Source organism: Siphateles boraxobius, unplaced genomic scaffold, assembly GCF_051911475.1.
Source record: "Siphateles boraxobius isolate OS27281-9 unplaced genomic scaffold, OSU_SipBor_1 26, whole genome shotgun sequence".
In the NCBI taxonomy this organism is placed as follows: Eukaryota; Metazoa; Chordata; class Actinopteri; order Cypriniformes; family Leuciscidae; genus Siphateles; species Siphateles boraxobius.
Window position 1 is genome coordinate 26175236 of NW_027508876.1, and position 22710 is coordinate 26197945.

The 22710-nt window shown below is 41.4% G+C and overlaps 1 protein-coding gene across 1 annotated transcript in view; it reads left to right on the plus strand.

Moving 5' to 3' along the window:
- LOC143752161 (dynein axonemal heavy chain 5-like) overlaps positions 1-22710 on the plus strand; it is a 57536-nt gene that overhangs the window by 17035 nt on the left and 17791 nt on the right. The window contains exons 23-55 of the mRNA XM_077245199.1: positions 5115-5202; positions 5535-5655; positions 5741-5907; positions 6713-6805; positions 7028-7231; positions 7888-7968; positions 8061-8465; positions 8650-8768; positions 8858-8994; positions 9589-9751; positions 9835-9946; positions 10045-10173; positions 10304-10404; positions 10491-10589; positions 12466-12619; positions 12926-13192; positions 13306-13434; positions 13626-13841; positions 14034-14180; positions 15394-15566; positions 15696-15874; positions 16050-16237; positions 16405-16599; positions 17646-17780; positions 17896-18085; positions 18217-18434; positions 18742-19053; positions 19426-19515; positions 19719-19955; positions 20330-20497; positions 20838-21044; positions 21269-21598; positions 22487-22693. Of these exons, the coding sequence (XP_077101314.1) occupies positions 5115-5202; positions 5535-5655; positions 5741-5907; positions 6713-6805; positions 7028-7231; positions 7888-7968; positions 8061-8465; positions 8650-8768; positions 8858-8994; positions 9589-9751; positions 9835-9946; positions 10045-10173; positions 10304-10404; positions 10491-10589; positions 12466-12619; positions 12926-13192; positions 13306-13434; positions 13626-13841; positions 14034-14180; positions 15394-15566; positions 15696-15874; positions 16050-16237; positions 16405-16599; positions 17646-17780; positions 17896-18085; positions 18217-18434; positions 18742-19053; positions 19426-19515; positions 19719-19955; positions 20330-20497; positions 20838-21044; positions 21269-21598; positions 22487-22693 (5761 nt within the window). The remainder of the gene's footprint in view (positions 1-5114; positions 5203-5534; positions 5656-5740; positions 5908-6712; positions 6806-7027; positions 7232-7887; positions 7969-8060; positions 8466-8649; positions 8769-8857; positions 8995-9588; positions 9752-9834; positions 9947-10044; positions 10174-10303; positions 10405-10490; positions 10590-12465; positions 12620-12925; positions 13193-13305; positions 13435-13625; positions 13842-14033; positions 14181-15393; positions 15567-15695; positions 15875-16049; positions 16238-16404; positions 16600-17645; positions 17781-17895; positions 18086-18216; positions 18435-18741; positions 19054-19425; positions 19516-19718; positions 19956-20329; positions 20498-20837; positions 21045-21268; positions 21599-22486; positions 22694-22710) is intronic.

A 22710-nucleotide genomic window follows, 5' to 3' on the forward strand; every position in this document is an offset into this window, starting at 1 on the left:
CGCCCCAGTGCCTTTCTTTCCCGAAATGCATGGAGAGCTTGTCAGGTGGTGAACAGCATCTTTCTCTGCCAGAAACTGCCTGACTAGCTTTTCCCCCTCATTACCCTTGATGGAGGAACGGTGAAGGGTTGCGAGGTGTCCCTCCATTGGAGCGGTCTGTCGACACAGGTGCACCTGTGTCCGGCGGCCGCTGCCTTTTGGGGGGATCCTCGTCTCCCCCCTAAGGCCTGTGAGTTTCTTCTGCTCCGACGGGCAGAGCTTACAAAGCCTATGGGCAAGCCCCTTCCTCTTGCGTGCCATGGCGTTGCTGCAGGCTAGGGCACCCATGGCATGCACAAGGGTAATCCAGACCGTGCGCTCATAGGTGAGCACCGCACTGCATCCGACCTCACCCTCCGGGGTACGGGTGTCGTAGCGTGCGTGATCGGTCTGGCGATGTCCACCTTGGTGGTCCAGTAGCGCCTTCGTTGGCTCAGCCTGGTTGGTATGGCGGATGCGGACAAGGTTCGGTTCCTGGTCTCCCCAATTTCCCAGGTTGGGCTGGTCGGCGACGCGGTGGAGAACTGCATCAAACAGTTCTCTGCCGCTCAAGCGCAGACGGAGGTCATCCGGCACATCCTGCCCCGGTGGCCAGCTGCTGCTTCCAACCGCCGCCGGTGGCAGCTCCTCCGCCTGCTCGTCGCCGTGGGCGTTCTCCGGCCGCCGCTCCTGCTGGCCCTCCGCAGCAGCCTCCACCCAGGCCTCAGCATGGAGCCGGCCGCAGTTGAGACGCCCAGCCCGCTCCAGGCGCTGCCAAGCCAGGTGGCAAGCGACAGCGAAAGCATTCCGGAGCGGGCCGCCCAGGAATGGATGAGATGCTCTTGGAGTGGCACGATCACTCCCTCCCCCCGGGTGAGGGCCGGGTGGAGCCTTTGTTTGTGTGTGTGTCTGTTCCGCCGCTGGCTCCCTGAAAAAAAAAAAAAAAAAAAAAGCGGAGCAAGCGGTACCCACACTTCAAGGAGAGAGTAATTTCATCTGTTCCTGGGTCCCAAGAGGGCCAGTCTGGCGGGTGTGACCCTGTATAGCCTTACACCCCTCAGCTCCCCCTTGGTCGCCAGCAGGCAGCTTGGTGCGTTCGAGGACCCGGTCATCCGCCTTCTCACGCACCCCCTGCCGCTTGTGGAGACAGGTAAGTGTTGCACAGCACACTAACACCACTCTCTCTACTTTGCTGCCCCACCTCAGGCTCGGCTACCCCGCTCAAGTCAGTGATAGTCATCACATTAGGTGTTGAGCAGACGTGCTCCTGAAAATTCAGTGATATTCATCACACCGAGTGTTGAGCAGTGCTCCTGACTTGTGCGTGCTTATCTTATCCTGCTGGCGAAGGATTTGATATAGCCGCTCCTCCAGCCGGTACGAAGGCCAGTTGTAAACTCGTTCTTCGTGCTACTAGGGGGTGGGTCGTGACCATCTTGGCCCAAGATTGGTCTGCAGCTTTTACCTGAAAGACAGGTGCTTCAGATCTCTACCTCCCGCACCGCAGGCCATCCTGTGTGTTGCGTCTAAGGGTGGAGTATCAGTACAGTGTCCTTCCCCTCGAGTGCTCCAGAGCCCGTTGGGTCTTCAGGTCAACTGGAAGAGAGTAATCTCGCCCACGGGCTGAGTATCTCTTTTCTAGTTTTGGAGAGGTACTCGGTCCAACATGTCTCTCCAATGAGAATGTGTTCAGCTGGTGTTGAAGTGAGAAAGGGTCCCACTGAAAGAACTTTCAGAGGCTCCTGGGGTATATGGTAGTCGCAGCCTTTGGCTCCCTCCATATGTGACCGCTTCAGCGCTAGCTTCACGATCGAGTCCCGAGGTGACCGTGGCAGAGCAGCTCACCCTGTGTGACTATAGTTCATCCCGGTCTGCTGCCAAACCCTCTTCAACAGAGGGGCCATGTACAAAGGGCGTGTTTTAACGGGGGCCTGGGCGACCCCCGACTACACGGGCATTCGTGCCTCGAGTTGTTAGACATTGCGACCGTTGCGCAAGCTTCCCCTGCATGTCACAAACTCACCTGTCACCTCCTCCTTGGAGTCAGACGCTTCTGAGGGCGCCTTGTTCCACTCCTCCCGCTCACTCAATCGTGCCGCCATCGAGCCTCACGACAGTTATAGCCAGGGCAAGTGGAGACTCCATCCCCTGGGTCCGGCTGGGTCATGACCATTCCGGGGCTGCTCAGTTGCCCCCCCGGTTTTATTTTTCCGCCAGTGTTTGGGTAAACCGAGCGGACTACCCTTGGACAAACACTGGGACTCAGCTGCCCCAGGGGCCCGCAGAAATGCGTTTAACCCCAGTGAGCCTTCTAAGAAGTGACGGCGACTCAGGGTCGCCTTGCGCTGCTCAAGTCAGTGAGATCATCACACTTCATGTTGAGCAGAGTTGCTCCTGAAACTCAGTGAAGTTCATCGCACTCAGGTGTTGAGCAGCAATGCTCCTGTAGCTCAGTGAGTCCATCACAGGTAGCGCAGTGAATTCATCACACGCAGTGCTGAGCAGAAATGCTCCTGGTGCTCAGTGAAGTTCCTCGCACTCAAGTGTTGAGCAGTAATGCTCCTGAAGCTCAGTGAGTTTATCACACTCAGGTGTTGAGCAGTAATGCTCCTGAAGCTCAGTGAACTTGTCACACTCAAGTGCTGAGCAGAAATGCTCCTGTCGTTCAGTGAAATTCTTCGCACTCAAGTGTTGAGCAGAAATGCTCCTGAAGCTCAGTGAGGGAATGCTCCTGAAGTTCAGTGAACTTGTCACACTCAAGTGCTGAGCAGAAATGCTCCTGTCGCTCAGTGAGGTTCTTCGTACTCAAGTGTTGAGCAGAAATGCTCCTGAAGCTCGGTGAGTTTATCACACTCAGGTGTTGAGCAGGAATGCTCCTGAAGCTCAGTGAACTTCACATGTTGTGTTGAGCAATGCTCCTGTCTTTTGCGCCCGTCACTTGCACCTACGTGCCAAGTCAGGAGAGGAACAGGTCTTCATAGTTGCCCCTTATTGGCCCAACTAGACCTGGCTCCCATCAACAGCCTTCCTGACTTCCCCGGAAAACTCTTCAGGGGCGGGGCACGATGGCACACGCGTTCTTCCCCCGGGGATTCCGGGCGGTCTTACATCTAAACGCGGAGGTTCAGGTGGCTATCACAAGAATGTGTGATAGTTACCATCACTTCGGCGAGCACCCCCTAGAATGGGGTAGCGTGCTTACGCCTTTAGAAGTGGAACCTAGTCGTTGAGTGCGCCTTCTCTCCAGAGGAGATCCTGAAAGCTTTCGATCACTTCAGTGCTCTCTTTCCTGCAAAATGGGTTGCAGTAGGCTGTTTTCCTAAATCACCCTCAAAATGATGTTGCCTCGGTGTTTAAACGACGCTCATCGGGTTGCAGAAGTATGCAGAAGCACGTTCTGATCGTCAGGTTCCTGAGGAGCAAGGTCTTGTAAATCCTTGTGTCCCTCTTTATCCTCTTGGGCCTTGTCCCTGGTGCGACTGCACTGCAGAGACCGCCCCTGAGCCACTGCAGGTAGTGAGTTAAAAATTCTGTTATATCAGTTCTCCTGCTCGCGTGGTCTCTACTAGAGGGTAGGGACTTGCTCGCTTTCGGTCAACGTATTGTGCCTGGAGTCTGGGCCGGCTAACTCTCACAAGCTGAGACCCCGGCTCGGATTGTGCCCAAGGTTCCTACCTCTCCCGTAATAGGAGCAGGTGGTGAGCCTGCAAGCGCTGCCTTGGAGGAGGCAGATCCAGCCCTGGCTTCTCTGTCCGTTCGCTTGGATGTGTACAGAATGGAAGTCATAGACCTCAGACCAGCTCTTCAAATATCTGTTGGAATTCAGCAGAGAGGGAAGGCTGTTTCCATGCAAAGTTGCACTTAGTGCTTGCCTTCATTTCGGCAAAGATCCGAGATGCAACATGTCCACTTAGGTGTTGAGCTCCTCTATGATGAGTGTAAAGTGCTCCGCCTGGGCGTTGACGATATACTTTGCTAAACAGATTCTAGAGTTGGGGGCTGGACGACACCTGGTTGAACCGCTGCTTCCCGTGGGCTCCCTTCTCATGAAGCCAGTTTCACCGTGAGCCCGGTTCAAGTGTCGGCTTGCTGCGCCATTCCCCTCCTATGGACTGGATACGTGCGCCTTTCTACTCCAGTTGAGTTCCCTTAAAATTGAACCCTGTTGAGTTCCTCCACACCCCTCCGACGTCGGACGTGCGGAACGTCTGGTGTTAGGCCTACCACTCGTAAGCAGTGTGGAACCTGTGTTAGGCTGGGTCCATATGTTGCGGTCCCTTCGGTGACCCCATATGTGTATTCTTCCACGATACGGCTCCCTGCGGTGAGCCCGTGTCTTCCCTCGGCAGAGTCTCTCTGCCGTCACTGTCCGGTGTGTCTCCCCCCGTCTTAGGCTGGAGCCACCCCAGTGACATTCCATATGTTAGACTGCCCGGTTTCCGCCCAGTTCATATGTGTATTCTCCACGTTACCTCCCTCGGGTTGGATGTGGCTTCCGCAGCGTCCCTTCCTTCCAACGTACGGGGAACGCTTTCCCAGTGGTCCTGTAGGAACAGCAGTGACTTCCCTGGCCTAAGCCCTGTCCTTCCCCGCCTTAAGTTTGCGGGGGCATCAGGAGGCTTTGGTTTAGGCACTGGAAGGTGGCAGCGTTAGTGGCGTGTTCAATGGTTGATCCCATTTAAGTCGCGTCGACTACGTCCGACGTTATCGACTGAAAGGGAACGTCCTGGTTGCGTATGCAACCCACCGTTCCCTGAAGGAGGGAACGGAGGACGTAGTCCCCTTGCCACTACCGCTGGACCACCGCTGACCCCGGGTTACTCTCGGCTCCTCAGCGAAAAGCAACTAGTGCGTGCATCCACTTCCGTATTTATACCCGCGCCGCGGGGGCGGAGTGTGTGATGCGAATCACGCACGCCAATTACATTGGCTCGTTCAATAGTACTCGAAGAAGACAGGCTCCCTAGCGTGATCCCATTTCAGTCGCGTCGACTACGTCCTCCGTTCCCTCCTTCAGGGAACGGTGGGTTGCATACGCAACCAGGACGTTACATGTGATTTCAAATAATTTGAGGATTCCTTTGTTTTCATTCAAGTGCAAGCCAGCAGGTGGAGGATTCAATTTTGGAGATGGTTGGGGAACTGAATAGAGTGCTGAAACCTTCAGAAAGAGTCAACTTGGAGGTGCTATAAACATATCAATTATCAACTAATTTTGGGACTTTATTATTGTGTATAATTTTAAAATACTTTTTAGCACGTGATTAGAAAATTTGTTGCTTATTAAGGCTAAATCACATCGACAGACGACAACAGACACTTTCGGGTTGGGTTTTGAATCAAAATTAGAATGTCTTAGAAGTGACATGCTATAATCTGGTAACTGTCGGCGTTGGTCTGCAATCTATCGGTGCAGTGTGAATTGGCCTTTAAAATGTGTAATATTACTGTTATAAACTCAAATACGACACATACTGTAAGTAATTTTCTGAGAAAATCTTTATGTGTATGTTCAGAACTGCCAATGTCTGCATCCTGATGCTAAGCAGAGGACACGTTGTCTACACTGTCTGCCATGTACTTTCTACATCATGATAGGACATATGTGTCAGAGGAACACAGACGCTCTGGTCAAAGGTATACGTGCATTATGGAATCATGCATCACAGTTTCATCTCAAAAAGAGTCACATATTAATTTTTTTGTGTTCTTCATTTGAAAGCTACCAAACGCTCTCTGGATGCTCTGAGACGTCGGCTGCTTGGTGTGAGATCCACACAACTTTCTTCATCTCAAAGAGAAGCTACCCCTCAGTTTCCTATTTTAAGGGCTTCAGTTGAGTTGGCCATTCCCAAAATCGTCGTCAGACCAAGTTTAGAGCACATACAGGTACTGATGTGAAAACGGCAAGGAACATATCGTCAAAATGTATGGTTACACTTCTGCACAAAAATTTGGGGTCAGTAAGATTTTTATTTATTTTTTATTGAAGGAATTTAATGCTTTTCTTCAGAATTTAGCAGCATCTTCAGATGCATTAAATTGATTAAAAGTGATGGTAAATACATTTAGGTTTTACATTTATTTTTAAGATAAATACAGTTTTCTGTAATTTTCTATTCATCAGAGAATCCTGATTTAAAAAAAAAAAATCTGTTTCCACAGAAATAAGAAGCAGCACAACTGTTTTCAAAATTTGTAATAATAAGAAATGTTTCTTGAGTACAAATCAGCATATTAAAAGGATTTCCAAAGGGTAATTTTAAACTGAAGACTGGAGTAATGATGCTGAAAATTCAGCTTTGCATCACAGGAATAAATGCCATTTAAAAATATATTAGAATAGATTTTTAAATGTTTTTTATTTCAATAATATTTCACAATATTACTCTTTTCACTGTATTTTTGTTTAAAAAAATGCAGCCTTGATGAGCATGAGACTAATTTAAAAAACATTAAATGTTTTTTCTTCTTAAAAAAAATCTTACTGACCCCAAACCTTTGAACCTGTTAGTGTGTTCATTATATATACATAAAACAAAATCATAGAATTATAAGGTGTTGTTGGATTGATACTCTTAGTTAGTGTGTTTTTATAAACTTTCATAAAATGCACATATACATATGAATTTAAATGCTAAGACTTTAGTTTGGATTTATAATTCCTAAACACTCACTTGTCCTTGTTTTGCAGAGCATTCTCAATAAAGCAGTGAACATGGTGCTTTCAATGGCAAAGGATATTCCACTCTGGAAATTTTCCAACGTTCAACAGGAACAATGGGAGGTAACAGAATTAAAGGAATGATCCAGATTCAAAACAAGTTAAACTTATCAATACTGCACATTGCCTCATTGACTTCCATTGTCCATGGAAAGTGCATCACTGTTCACTTGATTTTTGCTTGATTTCTCTCCCAAAATTACCATGTGGTAATCAATAGCATGTCACAGATGCTTTATAAACTTTATCAGAGGTTAGTTGACTAGAGGTCTATTGACTCCACAGGCAGAGCAGCTAGCATTGCGGGAGAACGGAGACGAGACTCTGGTGACTAAACCACTCACGCTGAGGTCTCTGGACAGACAGGTGATAGAACATAAGGATGTGAACAAGGCTCTGGCCCAGCTTGTCCCTGTGGTGTCCTCCCTCAAAGTAGATACTGGGGACATCCTGCAAGGGTTGTCTCAATTTTCATCCCTGTGGAACCAGGTACTTAGAAAAAAAGGTTTGATGAGGTTTGTTGTACCTCCTCATTTTCCTGAAGGTTCACTTTGCTAATTTCTCCGTGTTATTTCCAAGTTTTACAGTCCTGAAACGTATAAAACATGCCACATGTTTGAACTACAAAACCTGTCTAGAGTATGTCCGTGTCATATTTTAACCCCCCCAAAAAAGTGATTTTTGAATTAAAAATATTGAAGCCTGTTTTGAAATCCAGGACCATGAGGATTACTAAATTCTCATCACTGTTAATGCATATGAATGTTTAATGAGTTTAATGAGTTTTTCTCATTACATTTTCATTGAGGTTACATTATAGTATTTTCATTATATGGTATTTTAATAAAATATTACAGTATTTGTATTAAAATAAGTCAAAATTACAGGCAGCAAGATAAATGTGAGTTCTTGCACCGCACACATACAGAAGATAGAAAAATCTCTGATGCACTTTATTATATGCCATTAACAACTAAATGTTCAGTTTGGTTCCCTACACACTGCATAGAATTGATGTCACTACCTGCATTTTTGGAGAGTTGTTTCAGTTTTGTCACTGCCGTAAATGACTGAACTGTGTGTGTACAGAACAAGAGCATCAGGATATCAAAATATGTGAAATTTCATGATTTCCTCCAAACCAGGACCCAGCAGAACAAGTAAAAGCATTTTTGGCGACCAACCCATTTTTGGCAGAATTCAGTGCCCAACTGTCTCAGTACTCTGTACGTAATTGTTAAATAAGTCTTATAAAGTTTGAAGACAGATGCATTTTAACTGAGAGTGATACTAACTTCCACTACATATATTTGATCAGAAATTTGAGACCCAGATTCAAGAGCTACCTTCCACATGCATTGCGGGCCCCATCCTCTACGAAACTGACTCCCTCAAACAGTCCCTCATTGAAGAGTGTCGCATCTGGAAACGTGCGTTCGGGGCAGCTCTAAACCAGAAGGCCTCTGTGAGCATGGCAGAGATTAGCTCTTTTGTGGATGGGGTGAGCAGGCAGCTGCAGCGGCCAATCTCTGACCTGGATGATGTGAGGGAAACTATGGCAGCCCTGCAGGAGGTACAGCAGGCAGAGATACGGATAGACACACTCATTGGACCGGTGGAGGAGTCGTTTACTCTGCTGAATCGCCATGAGCTCTTCTACAGTGATGGAAATGCGGAAAAGATTGATGGGGTCATGTACGCTTGGAAGGAACTTCATGTGATGGTGAGGAAGGTGTTTTTTGAGACCCCATGAAATAGTGTTAAAATGAATAGCAGTTTATTTTCTTTCATTTTTCTACTTTACAACTCATGAAGGAAGTAGAAAATCATCTTTACATCATCTTCTTGGGTTTTCATTTTGTAAGTATTTGCTTGTAAATGTACAATTATCTGTTTTTATTTTAAAGGTAAAAGGAACACAGGATAAGCTCTTGGAAGTTCAGCCTCAAATGAAGGCTGAGCTTGTATCTGGAGTTGAGATCTTCCAGAAATCTGTGCAAGATTACTTTGCTGACTATGACAATAGGTAACTTAATTTGCATATCTTTATGTAGGCTCTTATGTACATCTATCAGTGATTACAGTGTCTTAATAAATCCTCTTATGTGTTCTCAGTGGTCCTGGAGTAACAGGTTTGGCTCCACGTGAAGCCAGTGACAGGTTGCAAGTTTATCAGGCTAAGTTTGACGAACTGTGGAGGAAATATGTCACCTTTTCCAGTGGTGAAGAATTGTTTGGCCTCCCTGTTAGAGGTACTTATGTTTTTTTTCCTTTGATAATATGAGTTTAGGTTCAGAAAGGTTATGGTAGACACCATTTTTTTATGTTTTTGGAAAAAAAAGTCCATTATGCTCACCAAGTCGAATTTATTTGATCAGAAATATAGTAGAAATAGTAATATTGTGAAATATTATTACAATTTAATGCAATGAATTCCTGTGATAGCGAAACTTAAGTCTTCATTGTCACATGATCCTTCAGAAATCATTCGAATATGTTGATTTGGTGCTCAAAAAACATGTCTTATTATTATCCATGTTGAAATCAGTTGTGCTGCTTAACATTTTTTATGGAAACCATGAAATGTTTTTTCATGATTCTTTGACGAATATAATGTTCAATAGAACAGCATTTATTTGAAATATTTAATTTAAATATTTAACGTCTTTTGTAACATTATAAATGACTTTACTGTCACTTTTGATTAATCCATCCATCCATGCTGAATGTAAGCATTAATTAATTTTTTTTTAACTTACTGATCCCAAACTTTTGAATGGTAGTGTACACTGAGTTGTTAGGACTATTATTTTTTTGTGTTTTCATTCTCTCTATTTTTCTTTCAGAATATCCTGATCTTCACAGAATCAAACGAGAGCTCAATCTTTTGTCCAAGCTGTACACCCTCTACAATTCTGTCACTGACAGCGTTACTGGATATTACGACATATTATGGGCCGACCTCAATATAGAAAAAATAAATACTGAACTGCTGGATTTTCAGAATAGGTGTTTATGATTCTCACTTTCCTAAACTTTAAAAAATATGATATGAACTAAATTTGAGAGCTTATTTTGTAATTCTTTGCAAGGATCCGTAAACTACCTGCGGCCCTGAAAGAGTGGCAAGCTTTCAATGACCTGAAAAAAACCATTGATGACTTCAATGAAACCTGTCCTCTGCTCTACATGATGGCAAATAAGGTGCCGTTTAGCAAGCAGCTGTTCATTGACATCGTATTGCATTTATACACAGCAAACAAACACGTAAATCTTGTATTAACATACACATTCACGACTAGGCAATGATGTCCCGACATTGGCAGCGGTTGACTGATATTACCGGCCATAAGTTTGAAGTGGAAGCTGTGAATTTTAGCCTAAGAAATGTCATGGAAGCACCTCTGCTAAAAGCCAAAGAAGATATTGAGGTATTGTGCAGGCTAAATATTCCATTACATCTATGTACAATACCATGAAACATATCCTTAATGGTTGGAACCAGATTGATTGCATAAAAAAACAAGGCTGTCAGTATCTTAAAAATCTTTTGGGTACCAGGATGTGTGTATCAGCGCAGTGAAGGAGCGAGACATTGAGGCCAAACTTAAAGATGTTGTGACAGAATGGAGCAGCCATCAGTTCACATTTGCATCATTCAGGTCAGAGAAAGAATTGAATTTGTGATCAAATTCATTAATTTGTTTTAAAATCGATTAACTTTACAAAAGATAAATAACCCTTTCAGGAATCGTGGAGAGCTGCTGCTAAAGGGATCGGACACTTCAGAGAAGGTGGCGTTAATGGAGGATAGTCTCATGGTGCTTGGGTCTTTAATGAGTAACAGGTATTTTGTCGAATATAGTTATACAATATTTTACATTTTTGTATTATTTTTTCAAATAATTTAGTTATGCTTCTTTGATTTCCAAATATGTATATATATATATATATTTGGAAATCAACGAAGCATAACTAAATTATTTGAAAAAATATTACAGAAATGTAAAATATATATATATATTAGTGCTGTCAGTTAAACGCGTTATTAATGGCGTTAACGCAAACCCGTTTTAACAGCGTTAATTTTTTTTATCGCGAGATTAACGTTCTTTTTGGCCTAGCAAACTTTGTACCGGTAGTGTTTTTCACATGCTGTTGCAACAACTAGTAACGTTAGAAAAACTACAACACCACACCGGATAGCTAGACCGGAAACAACACAACAGGCACGCCACAAACACTTATTTGGGCTTGCGCGCCGGCCAAAGAGTAGTAGGCTAAAGCCCAATTTATACTTCTGGGTCGAACTTACACCGGAGCTACATCGTAGGCTGTGCGTAGCGCGCGTACCCTTCGGCGTACCCTGACGTGCACCTCTCCAAAAATGTAACAACGCGTCAATTCTACGAGGACGCAAGTACTGTGATTGGTTTGCTCAAACCGCTCCCTCGGGTTTCACATGCTCCCTCTGCGTGCGTCAACACGGACAACGACGCAGAAGTATAGATTAAAACCAAAGCGTAGTCTAGGGCGTAGAGGCTCCGTCGTAGGTCCGACGCAGAAGTATAAATCAGCCTTAAAGCCTGTTTTATGCTACGCGTCGAATCGACGGCGTACCCCCGCAGACCCCTCTGCGTCGCCACGAACCCCTCCACCGTAGCTCGACGTGCACCTCCAAAAAATTGTAACTACGCGTCGAGGCGACGCAGACCACAAAGGCTGTGATTGGTCAGATGCACCGCGATGCAACTCAATCTGACGCAGAACCATAAAATGGCCACGACGCCGTAGGAGTGACAGCGTAGCTACGCCGTGGAGCTGACGCAGAAGCATAATGAGGCCTTTACGTTACGTTTTGAGTGGGTGGCGAGTGCGAGACGCTGAAATGGATGCCTTTGATCTAGAGACGTGCACTCCCAACGCAATAGAGTGCGGCGCGGGACTAGATTTGATGGCTGAGTGCAAGCGCGGGCGGTAATGCAATATTGTGGTGGAATAAAACGATTCGCGACTCCTGCAAACTAGAAATATCTATGAATAAAACATAAAAACTAATAGATTTTTATTCATATGTTGCAGAAAAGCAACAAGAACAACTAAAACAAAATAGAAACGATTTACAGGCCAGAGTTTCTTTTTATAACATGTTTGCAGCGTTGAGCGATGTAGCCAATCACAGACATATGTGTTGATTTCTTGAACGCAATGGCCAATCAGAAGCATTTAAGATAGAATCCCCTCACCGCTCAAAACTGACTTTTTGTTCAGAGCTGAATTCTGTATGCGGGCAAATCCTCTAATAATAACAAACAAAGTGTATGAAAGATTCATTGTGCAGTCAGCTTCATTGATAATAACAGGGATGTGTGAGATTGCGATGAACTGATGTCTGCTTTTTAGGAAGTATTCAGTCATGCCAAACCATGCATGCAGTAGTTGCTTGCTTTTATGTTATAACAGTGAGAAGCACATTAAAATTAGAAAAAATAATGGGACACAAAGAAATCAAGGGACATTTAGAATAGATAAAAATGTGCGATTAATTGCGAGTTAACTATGACATTAATGCGATGAATCGCGATTAAATATTTTAATCGTTTGACAGCACTAATATATATACTATATACTATATATATATATAGATATATATATAAAAAATGTCAGTTTAATACTGTATTTCATTACAGTGGAATGTAAATTTAACTAAATTCTTGTTTAAGATACAATGCTCCCTTTAAGCCCTCCATCCAGCAGTGGGTGCAGAAGTTGTCAAACAGTTCAGAGGTGATTGAGAAGTGGCTGACTGTGCAGAATCTGTGGCTGTACCTGGAGGCTGTGTTTGTGGGTGGAGACATTGCCAAACAACTACCGCAGGTAGCTTGAATCCAAATACATTAACCCTTTTTGGTACCTTGTAAGTTGTCAATTGTCGACATAGGCAGCTACCTTCTAAGGCAGATTCATCTCTTAAGGCCGTGTCCATCAAAGCGTAATTTCCTAATACTTACTCACATACATTGCACAAATACCGCTCCTTATATGAAGTACACAAGACATGATACATCAGTAGTGCACAAATAATAGATGTCTCACCCCCCAAAATTTGTGGAATAGCCAATTTTGTTAATTATATTAAACTATTTTTTATATTTAACGTTTCTGAAAATGTTCTCTCTGCAGGAAGCTAAACGCTTCCAAAACATTGATAAGTCATGGCAGAGAATAATGCAGCGAGCACACGAGATTCCTGGTGTGATTCAGTGCTGTGTTGGGGACGAGACACTGCAACAGCTGCTGCCACACCTTCTGGAACAGCTGGAAGTGTGTCAGAAATCTCTGAGTGGATACCTGGAAAAGAAACGTCTCGTCTTCCCACGGTTCTTTTTCGTCTCTGATCCTGTCTTACTGGAGATACTGGGTCAGGCATCTGACTCCCACACCATACAAGTGCGTTTATCTAACTTTGTTATTATTCTATATCTTATTCTATATCTAAATTCTTTAATAGAATACAGCAGGTAATAAATTAACCAATTGTGGGTTTTTTGTGTGTCTTTCAGGCTCACCTGTTGAACCTATTTGATAATGTGAACAGAGTTGTGTTTCATGAGAAAAACTATGACCAGATACTTAGTTTTCAGTCACAGGAAGGGGAAACAGTGGATCTGAGTGAATCAATAAATGCCCAGGTATAATATTTCTGAGATTACCTTCATATAAGAAAAACCTCAATCGTAGCATAAAAAATTTACCTCCAACTATGTGGCTTGGCGAAGAGAAGTGTGTTTTAACCTTAAGTTATTGGGTTTACTGGCAAAAAAAATCATAAACTTATAATTATCCACTGATAATGAAGATAGTTACTGATCTCACACCACAGGGTAATGTAGAAGCCTGGCTGGGTTTGTTACTGGATGGAGTCAAGAAGACCATTCACAACATTATACGACAGGCCAACATGGTTATTAGTGACCAGGGCTTTAAACTGGTGGAGTTCCAGTCGATGTTCCCTGCTCAGGTTGGACTGCTCGGCATACAGTTCATCTGGACCAGAGATGCTGAGGAAGCTCTCCAACATAGCAAGTCTGACAAGAAGGTTCAAGCTTTATCCTTACTTTGGTGTTTTGATGTCATATTCAAAATAAAAAATAGTTACAGTTTATTAATGGACAGCTTTCTTCCTTTTCTTCCCCATTAATAAGTTCTATATAAATGTTCTATTACAGTCTGACATTGTTTTGTAAGATGTTTCCCTTATTTGTTGATTATTTTGTCTGTTTTTGAGCAGATAATGCAGACTACTAACCAGAAATTCCTGGATCTTTTGAATGAACTGATTGATATGACTACTCATGATCTGACCAAGATGGACAGAACCAAATATGAGACGCTCATCACCATACATGTTCACCAGAAGGACATTTTCGATGACCTGGTGATTGATTTTTGGGTTCTTTTGTATAAAACGGTTGCTAAGCATTACTCTCTTAAAACACCTTGACACTTGCAGACCAAACTGATCACAGTCCTTATACACCATCGGTATTCAAATGGCGGCTCCATCCGGACAGCGCCATTTTACAGATTCTACAGTTTAAAGTGCTGCACATCAAATAAATGGAGTGGTACACATCACAAGCGCTCAGGGTCGTTTATGGTAATGAATGATCTTTCGGCACTACATCCCCTTATTTTTTTATCTAGAGCCAAAGGCACTTCGTTCTAGCCTTTTCCACTCCGTAAGCGATTCTTTTCTCTTACTAAAGCGTAAAGCGCCACATTAAGAGCTGCAGATTACACGGTTATTTTTACAACAGTAGCAGAAACACGTTGAGCAGAAAAATTGATATTTCTGCTAAAACACTGCAGAAAATGAGATTGCAGATGCAGAAATGATTCTGTTACAGAATGAAAATACAATTATTTTTCTTTGTCATACAGATGAAGCAGGTTTGTGACATGTTGGTAAATGTTGGTAAAAACTCTTAGACATCACTGTTTTGTCTCTCGGGCCCAAGATTCTCATCTTTGATGACTATTATGAGTGTTTAGGATTTTTTCTTTTACAAAGTACTACGGATACCCCGATGGAAATGTATATCTATACCAAAGAAGTATTGTGCGGCCCTCCGCTGGGAAGGAAATATAGCGACCAGACCTCTTAAAAACCTTATTTGAATACCCCTGTTATACACTATCGTTCAATAGTGTGATTTTTTAAAATGTTTTTTGAAAGACTCTTATGGTCTCCAATGCTGCATTTTGACCAAAAATAATGTAAATATCTGATGTTATGAAATATTATTACAATTTAAAATGACTGTTTTGTGTTTGAATATATATTTATTTTTAAAGTAATGTATTCTTGTGATTGCTGAATTTTCAGCATCATTACTCCAGTCTTCAGTGTCACATGATCCTTCAGAAAACATTCGAATATGTCGATTTGATAATATTAAGAAATATTTCTTGAACATCAATGTTGAAAATTTGAGTTCAATAATGCTCAATTCAACACATCCTTGCTAAAAAAAAAAACATACTGACCCCAAACTTTGGAACGGTAGTGTGTATTTCTTGAAAGTTCACAATCATATTGATTAAGTAACCTTCTAAACTTCACATTGCCTTTGAATCTCCCCCTCAAGGTACGAATGAACATCCGGTCACCTTTAGACTTTGAATGGCAGAAACAGTCACGCTTCTACTTCATAGAGGACATGGACAGATGCATAATCCAAATCACAGACGTGGAGTTTGATTACTGTAATGAGTATCTGGGCTGCACTGATCGTCTGGTTATTACACCTCTAACTGACAGGCGAGTTTAGATACATTGAAGAGGCCAGGTTCTAGAAACTAAGACAGCGTCAGCAAAAATGGCTTTTAATGAGTAGCACCCTTTGACTGGTGTATTAACCACTTGTTTATTTTGGTTGGTTCGTTGCAGATGTTATATCACATTGTCCCAGGCTTTAGGGATGAGTATGGGAGGGGCCCCTGCTGGCCCTGCTGGCACAGGAAAAACCGAAACCACCAAAGACATGGGCCGCTGCCTGGGAAAATATGTGGTTGTCTTCAATTGCTCTGACCAGATGGACTTCCGTGGACTGGGCCGCATCTATAAAGGTTAGGTGCACCTTAACAATTTACTCAAACTGCTTTCTTTTCTCCACCTCTAAAATAATCTTAGCAGAGCACCTGTTTGACCCTTAATCAGAATAGTGGATGCATATTACATGCATACGAAAAAGTGTGTGACCTTTTTCGTTGGCACTTCATGTTTATAATGTTTGTCAAACAGGATTAGCCCAGTCTGGCGCATGGGGCTGTTTTGATGAGTTTAACCGCATTGAGCTGCCTGTGCTCTCAGTAGCTGCTCAACAAATCTACATCGTCCTGCAGTGCAAGAAGAACAAAAAAACTCAGTTCATATTCACAGATGGAGATTTGGTGGATATGGATAAAGAGTTTGGCATCTTCCTTACCATGGTAAAATGATACATTTTAGCCCACCTCGTCCTTCATGTAATTAATTTGCAGTCATCAAAGTAGCCTGCTGGGGAAACACCTAAGATGCTTTTGATGTACATGAATTTTCATTCATATTATTTCTTCAATATTTTCCCCTCCATTCATTTGTGTTTTTTTTATCACAGAACCCAGGTTATGCTGGTCGGCAGGAGCTGCCTGAGAACTTGAAAATTCAGTTCCGCACAGTGGCCATGATGGTGCCTGACCGAGCCATCATCATGAGAGTGAAACTTGCCAGCGCAGGTTTTCGTGAAAATCAAGTCCTCAGCCGTAAATTTTATACTCTGTACAAACTGTGTGAGGAACAGCTTTCTAAACAGGTACCCACAATATATTACTAACTAAATCTATTGGCTTTTTAATGTTTCACAAAGCACTCCCATTTCAGTCAAGTCACACTTATTTATATAGTGCTTACAAGCACCTTCACAGTAACAATTAGGGAAATAACAGTGTTAATGCTGCAAACTTCATCAATCAGTTCTCACCACAGTTTTGAAATATTTAAAAGTAATATTTAAGCAGGAGTGGAAACTGACAAAGACAGTGGAGAAAACTGTGGTCTACTCAGCTTTATTTAACTTAGATGGAGTTATAATTAACTTTATACTTAAAGGAGACCTCCGGCGCAAAATGAACCTGGGGTGTAATAACACATTGGTACCGAGTCAACTGTTCTCTGGGATTTGTTTTCATGATAATCGAGTGTAAAGAATTTTATCTCTAAAAACTGTTTAGCTTATAACGCTAGTAAATGGGGCACATAAAAAGTATAAAAAGAGATCGCTAGTTAATCTCTTTTTCTCTTTTTACTTATTATATGCCCCATATACTAGCGTTATAAGCTAAACAGTTTTTAGAGATAAAATTCTTTACACTCGATTATCATGAAAACAAATCCCAGAGACCAGTCGACTCGGTACCGATGTGTTATTACACCCCAGGTTCATTTTGCACCGGAGTTCTCCTTTAATATAATTAACTTTGGCAATGTTTTTATTCATAAATTACATTAATGGACTAATTAACCTACATTAATGGACTAATTAACATACTTTTTTTTAACTATTCTATTATTTTTATTTATTTGTTCTATGTTATTAATTTTAACTATTATTAATTTTGTTATTGTTGTTGTTATTTATTTTTTGTTTTGTATGTGAAGAGCATGTTTTTAAATGATCACTTATTTTAAATTATTATTTAAAATGTATCACTCTTCAGTTAACCATGAATATAACCTTTGATGCTGATATTGTGATATTTAGATAAATAACTAAATAATAAATACATTAGATGTTTTCTTTGTTGATGGTCATGGTATAGATCTTCCTGATACTATTCATAATTTTTTATTGTTTAACAGGTTCATTATGACTTTGGCTTGAGGAACATCTTGTCCGTTTTGAGAACTCTGGGTGCTGTTAAGAGATCCAACCCAAATGAGCCAGAAAAGACTGTGGTCATGAGAGTTCTGCGTGACATGAACCTCTCCAAACTGGTGACTATGATTGATCCAAATCTAAATAAAAACCTTGAAGCAATAGGATAAATGTGTCAGTGTGTCACAGACATTCTTAGCAATTGACTCTGTTCCTGCCTCTTCGTCCATACAGGTGGATGAAGATGAGCCCCTGTTCATGAGTCTGATAAACGACTTGTTTCCGGGCATCATGCTGGATAAAGCTGGTTATCCTGAGCTGGAAGGGGCTATCACAAAACAAGCTGAAGAAGCCGGACTGATTGCACACCCACCCTGGATTCTCAAACTTGTGCAACTATATGAGACTCAGAGAGTGAGACATGGTTAGTCTTTCTCCATTTTACTTCTATTAAAGTTATAAGAATGAGATTTTGTAAAATGCCCAGATTGTAGGCATGCACATTTTGTCAACGTTGTCCTTGCACTCAACCATCTATACCTTCTCTGTGTGTAGGTATGATGACCCTTGGCCCCAGTGGAACAGGAAAGACCACATGTATCCACACTCTAATGAAAGCCATGACAGATTGTGGAAATCCACACAAAGAAATGAGGATGAATCCCAAGGCCATTACTGCCTCCCAGATGTTTGGAACATTGGATGTGGCCACAAATGACTGGACAGATGGTATCTTCTCCACACTTTGGAGGAAAACTTTAAAGGCCAAGAAGGTGAGAGAGTTGTGTCACAAGCAATTTACGGGATTGTCATGCTTAATCTTTAAATTTGACTCTATTGGCAATAAGCAATTTTCTTTCATTTATAATTTGTTTGTCATTAGTCACATTTTTATGGGCCCAACCCCAACTGATCAATATGTCTTTGAATGGCAATTAAACAAGTAATTAGAGATTTAAATTAATAAAATTTTGATTGCAGTTTGATTGCATTGTCAATAAATTAACTGGTGCTCAAGACTTTCACTTTTAAGTAATTCAAAATGTCAATTATATTACTCCATGGTAAAACATTTCACAGGGAGAACACATATGGATTGTTCTTGATGGTCCAGTTGATGCCATCTGGATTGAAAATCTCAACTCCGTCTTAGACGACAACAAAACCCTAACCCTGGCAAATGGAGACAGAATACCAATGGCTCCCAACTGCAAGGTGGTATTTGAGCCACACAACATCGACAATGCATCTCCTGCCACTGTGTCCCGCAATGGAATGGTCTTCATGAGCTCCTCTGTTCTTGACTGGCAACCCATACTGCAGGCCTGGCTGCAAAAGATCCCAGCAACACAAGCTGACATGCTACTGGCCTCCTTCAACTCTATCTATCAGGTGACAGCTAGATATTTGGGCAGTATTTTGCATACTCTCTGATACGTAGGTTATTGGAGTACAGCTTAACTAATACAATAAGAATATTTAGCTCCATTTTGACAGGGTATCTAGAGATAAAAGATATAAACATCAATATAAAAAAGATCAATACAATGCTTTGTTACCATTAAGCTTCTAAGCCATTTAGGGGTTTATGAATAAAAAGTTCTATTGATTCTTTGACATTGCCTAGGGAAAGGTCAGAGAATTTTTTACACAGTTTTGAAGAGCTCTCACAGACTATTGATCCTATGAAACTGTGAGATATCTAAAACTAATTGCATTATTAATTTACACACATTTCCTTGCTAACTTATACATTTTTCACAGGATTTGATGAATTTTGTCTTCACTGCGGTTTCCCCCAAAATGCAGCTGCTTGAATGTATGTACATCAAGCAGACCATTGATTTGTTAAAGGTAAACTATGATGCACAGACACAATTATTTTTAGGAATCATTAAATAAAGTAACAAGCCAAATGAAGCTGTAAAGCTTGTGTAGCGTGTTACATTAATATACACTAACAATGTATATATGTAAGCATCAGATCTTAAAAATATAAGGATCGTGATCTATAATCTTGAAATTCAAGTAAAAGATCGTTTATTTATTTAACACAGGGCCTATTGCCAGAGGTTGAAGAGAGGCACCTAACAGAGGAATACATCAACCGTCTCTTCCTGTTTGCTGTGATGTGGTCTGTTGGTGCTTTGCTGGAATTGGAAGATCGAGTCAAGATGGAGGTGTTCCTCAAAAAGCACAATGCCAGGTTGGACCTGCCCAACACAGAGGGGGACCAGACCATCTTTGAATTTGTTGTCAGTGTGACTGGAGAGTGGGATCTCTGGTCTACAAGGGTAAGATCATTAAAAGGTTAGTTCACCCAAAAATAAAAATTCTGTCATTAATTACTCGCCCTTTCCGATTTCATCAAAAATATCTTAATTTGTGTTCCGAAGATCCTACAAAGGTCCTACGGTTTTGGAACGACATGAGTAATTAATGACATAATTTTTCTATGTTTAATGTTAAGTATAGATTAAAACCCATTATTGATCTTTAATTATAGTCAGTTACATGCCACAAATACATGAATTAGCTTGCCTAATTTTCCTGAGTTTTCTTTTTTTTGCCAAACCCCCTGTTTATCTTTTTATTCAGAGCATGAATGGTTTGTCATACCTTTTTCATTATTTGTCATAATACCTTTCATATGCAATGTCATCATTAGGTGCCAGAGTATAACTACCCCAAAGACACGGTTCCTGACTATGCCTCCATTCTCGTACCTAATGTCGACAATATACGGACAGACTTTCTCATGCAAACCATTATGAAGCAAGGCAAAGCTGTTCTGCTCATTGGTGAACAGGGAACAGCCAAGACAGTCATGATCAAGGTGCGTGTCTGTTTCAGTTAATGAATGCTATTATGAGCAGCATAACACAATTGCTTGTAAAATATGTACTATGAATGTATTACAAAAAAATTTAAAACTATTATAATTATTTTAAATTGTAATAATATTTCAAAATATTACCATCTTTACTGTATTTTTGATCGAATCAATGCAGCCTTGGTGTTTAAAAAAATGTTATCGACCCTAAACTTTTGAACTTTAGTATATAGCTGAACTTAATTAAAGGTAAATAGAATTTTATCTATTTTGAGGCAAAAATGTGCATTATAAAACAAGGCATCTGAGTTCTGCAAGTCATGCTATCCAAACGTTTCCACAGGGCTACACCAGCAAGTATGACCCAGAAACACAAATGAGCAAAAGCCTAAACTTCTCTTCGGCTACCCTGCCTGGCATGTTTCAGCAGACCATCGAAAGCTATATAGACAAACGCATGGGCACCACCTACGGACCTCCCGGAGGGAAGAAGATGACCGTCTTCATTGACGACATCAACATGCCAGTTATCAATGAGTGGGGCGATCAGGTAAGGAGTCACATGCTCCTTTTGTCAATTTCTGTAAGCACAATGTATATTATATTGATAGCCTCAACTACAATCCCAGAAAAATTTACATTGAATTAGGCTACCATCTTATCATGGCATAATAAATCTAAAAAAAGGGCCAACATTTTATTAAGTAAACAATAATAGCATCCTATTTCTTATTCTCTTTGACTGAGCCTCTAGTGTTTTTGTTCACCACTCAGATCACTAATGAGATTGTTCGTCAGCTGATGGTGCAAGGAGGTTTCTACAGCCTGGAACGGCCTGGGGAATTCGTCAGCATAGTCGACTTGCAGCTGGCGGCTGCCATGATCCACCCTGGAGGTGGCCGCAATGATATCCCCCAGCGACTCAAACGCCAGTTCTGTGTGTTTAACTGCACTCTCCCATCCAACTCCTCTATAGATAAAATCTTCCACACACTGGCCAGTGGGTATTTTTGCTCAGAAAGAGGCTTCACGGAAGAGGTGTGCTCACTGGCTGCCGCCTTGGTTCCTACCACCAGGAGAGTGTGGCAAGCGGTCAAAGCTAAGGTACTGCTTTGGTATTTTTATCAAAAGAGTTATTACTTGCTGTACATGAAACGTAGGGGTGGGACTCTGTATTCTAGGCTCCCCAAATTTGGTTTCAATTCAGGAAATCATTACTTTTTTATCGTTTTTAAACATGCATGCTTGTGCTTGTGTCACAGCACAAGGTGATCCAAATTATTAGCGTATGGTGTCCTCTTGTGGTCAGTATGCTTCAATGTAAGCTGTAAACTTGATTCTGTAGCAGTTGATCAACATGAACGACATTTATCTTTTGGGCCTATATAGACAATAGAACATTATATTCTTATCCTGTAAATTATTTATGGGAAAATTATAATATTATGGTAGCTATGCAATATATTTGATATACTTTTATGTTAAAAAGTTTGAGGTCAGTAAGATTTTTTTTTAAAACTATTACTTTTATTTAGCAAGGATGCATTAATGACATTTATAATGTTAAAAATATTTCCATTAAAAAAAAATATATATATATATATATATTATTTTTTTATATATATTTCATTCAATTCATAAAATAATTATCATGGAGAAAAAAATTCTCATGGTTTCCACAAAAATATTAAGCAGCCCAATTGTTTTGAACATTGGACAATAATAAATTGTTTCTTGAGCAACAAATCAACATCATAGAATGATTTCTGAAGGATCGCGTGACACTGACTACTGGACTAATGATGCTGAAAATTTAAAAAATTGTAATTTCACAATGTAATAATGTTTCAGAATATTAAAGTTTTTACTGTATTTTTACTTTAGCATAAGAGACTTTTTTCAGAAACATAAAAAAAAATCTTACCAACCCCAAACTTTTAAACGGTTGCATATATTAATAATATAATCATTTTAATTTAATGTTGTTTTCAGATGCTGCCTTCCCCAGCTAAGTTCCACTACATTTTTAATCTGCGTGATCTGAGCAGGATATGGCAGGGAATTCTCACTGTGGGATCAGAAGTGTGTAAGACACCTCAACTGATGGCATCTCTTTTCCGCCACGAGTGCTCACGGGTCATCGCCGACCGCTTCATTGATCAGAAAGACAGAGAGACATTCGATGCGATTTTGGAGAGGGTGTGTCCAATTAAATC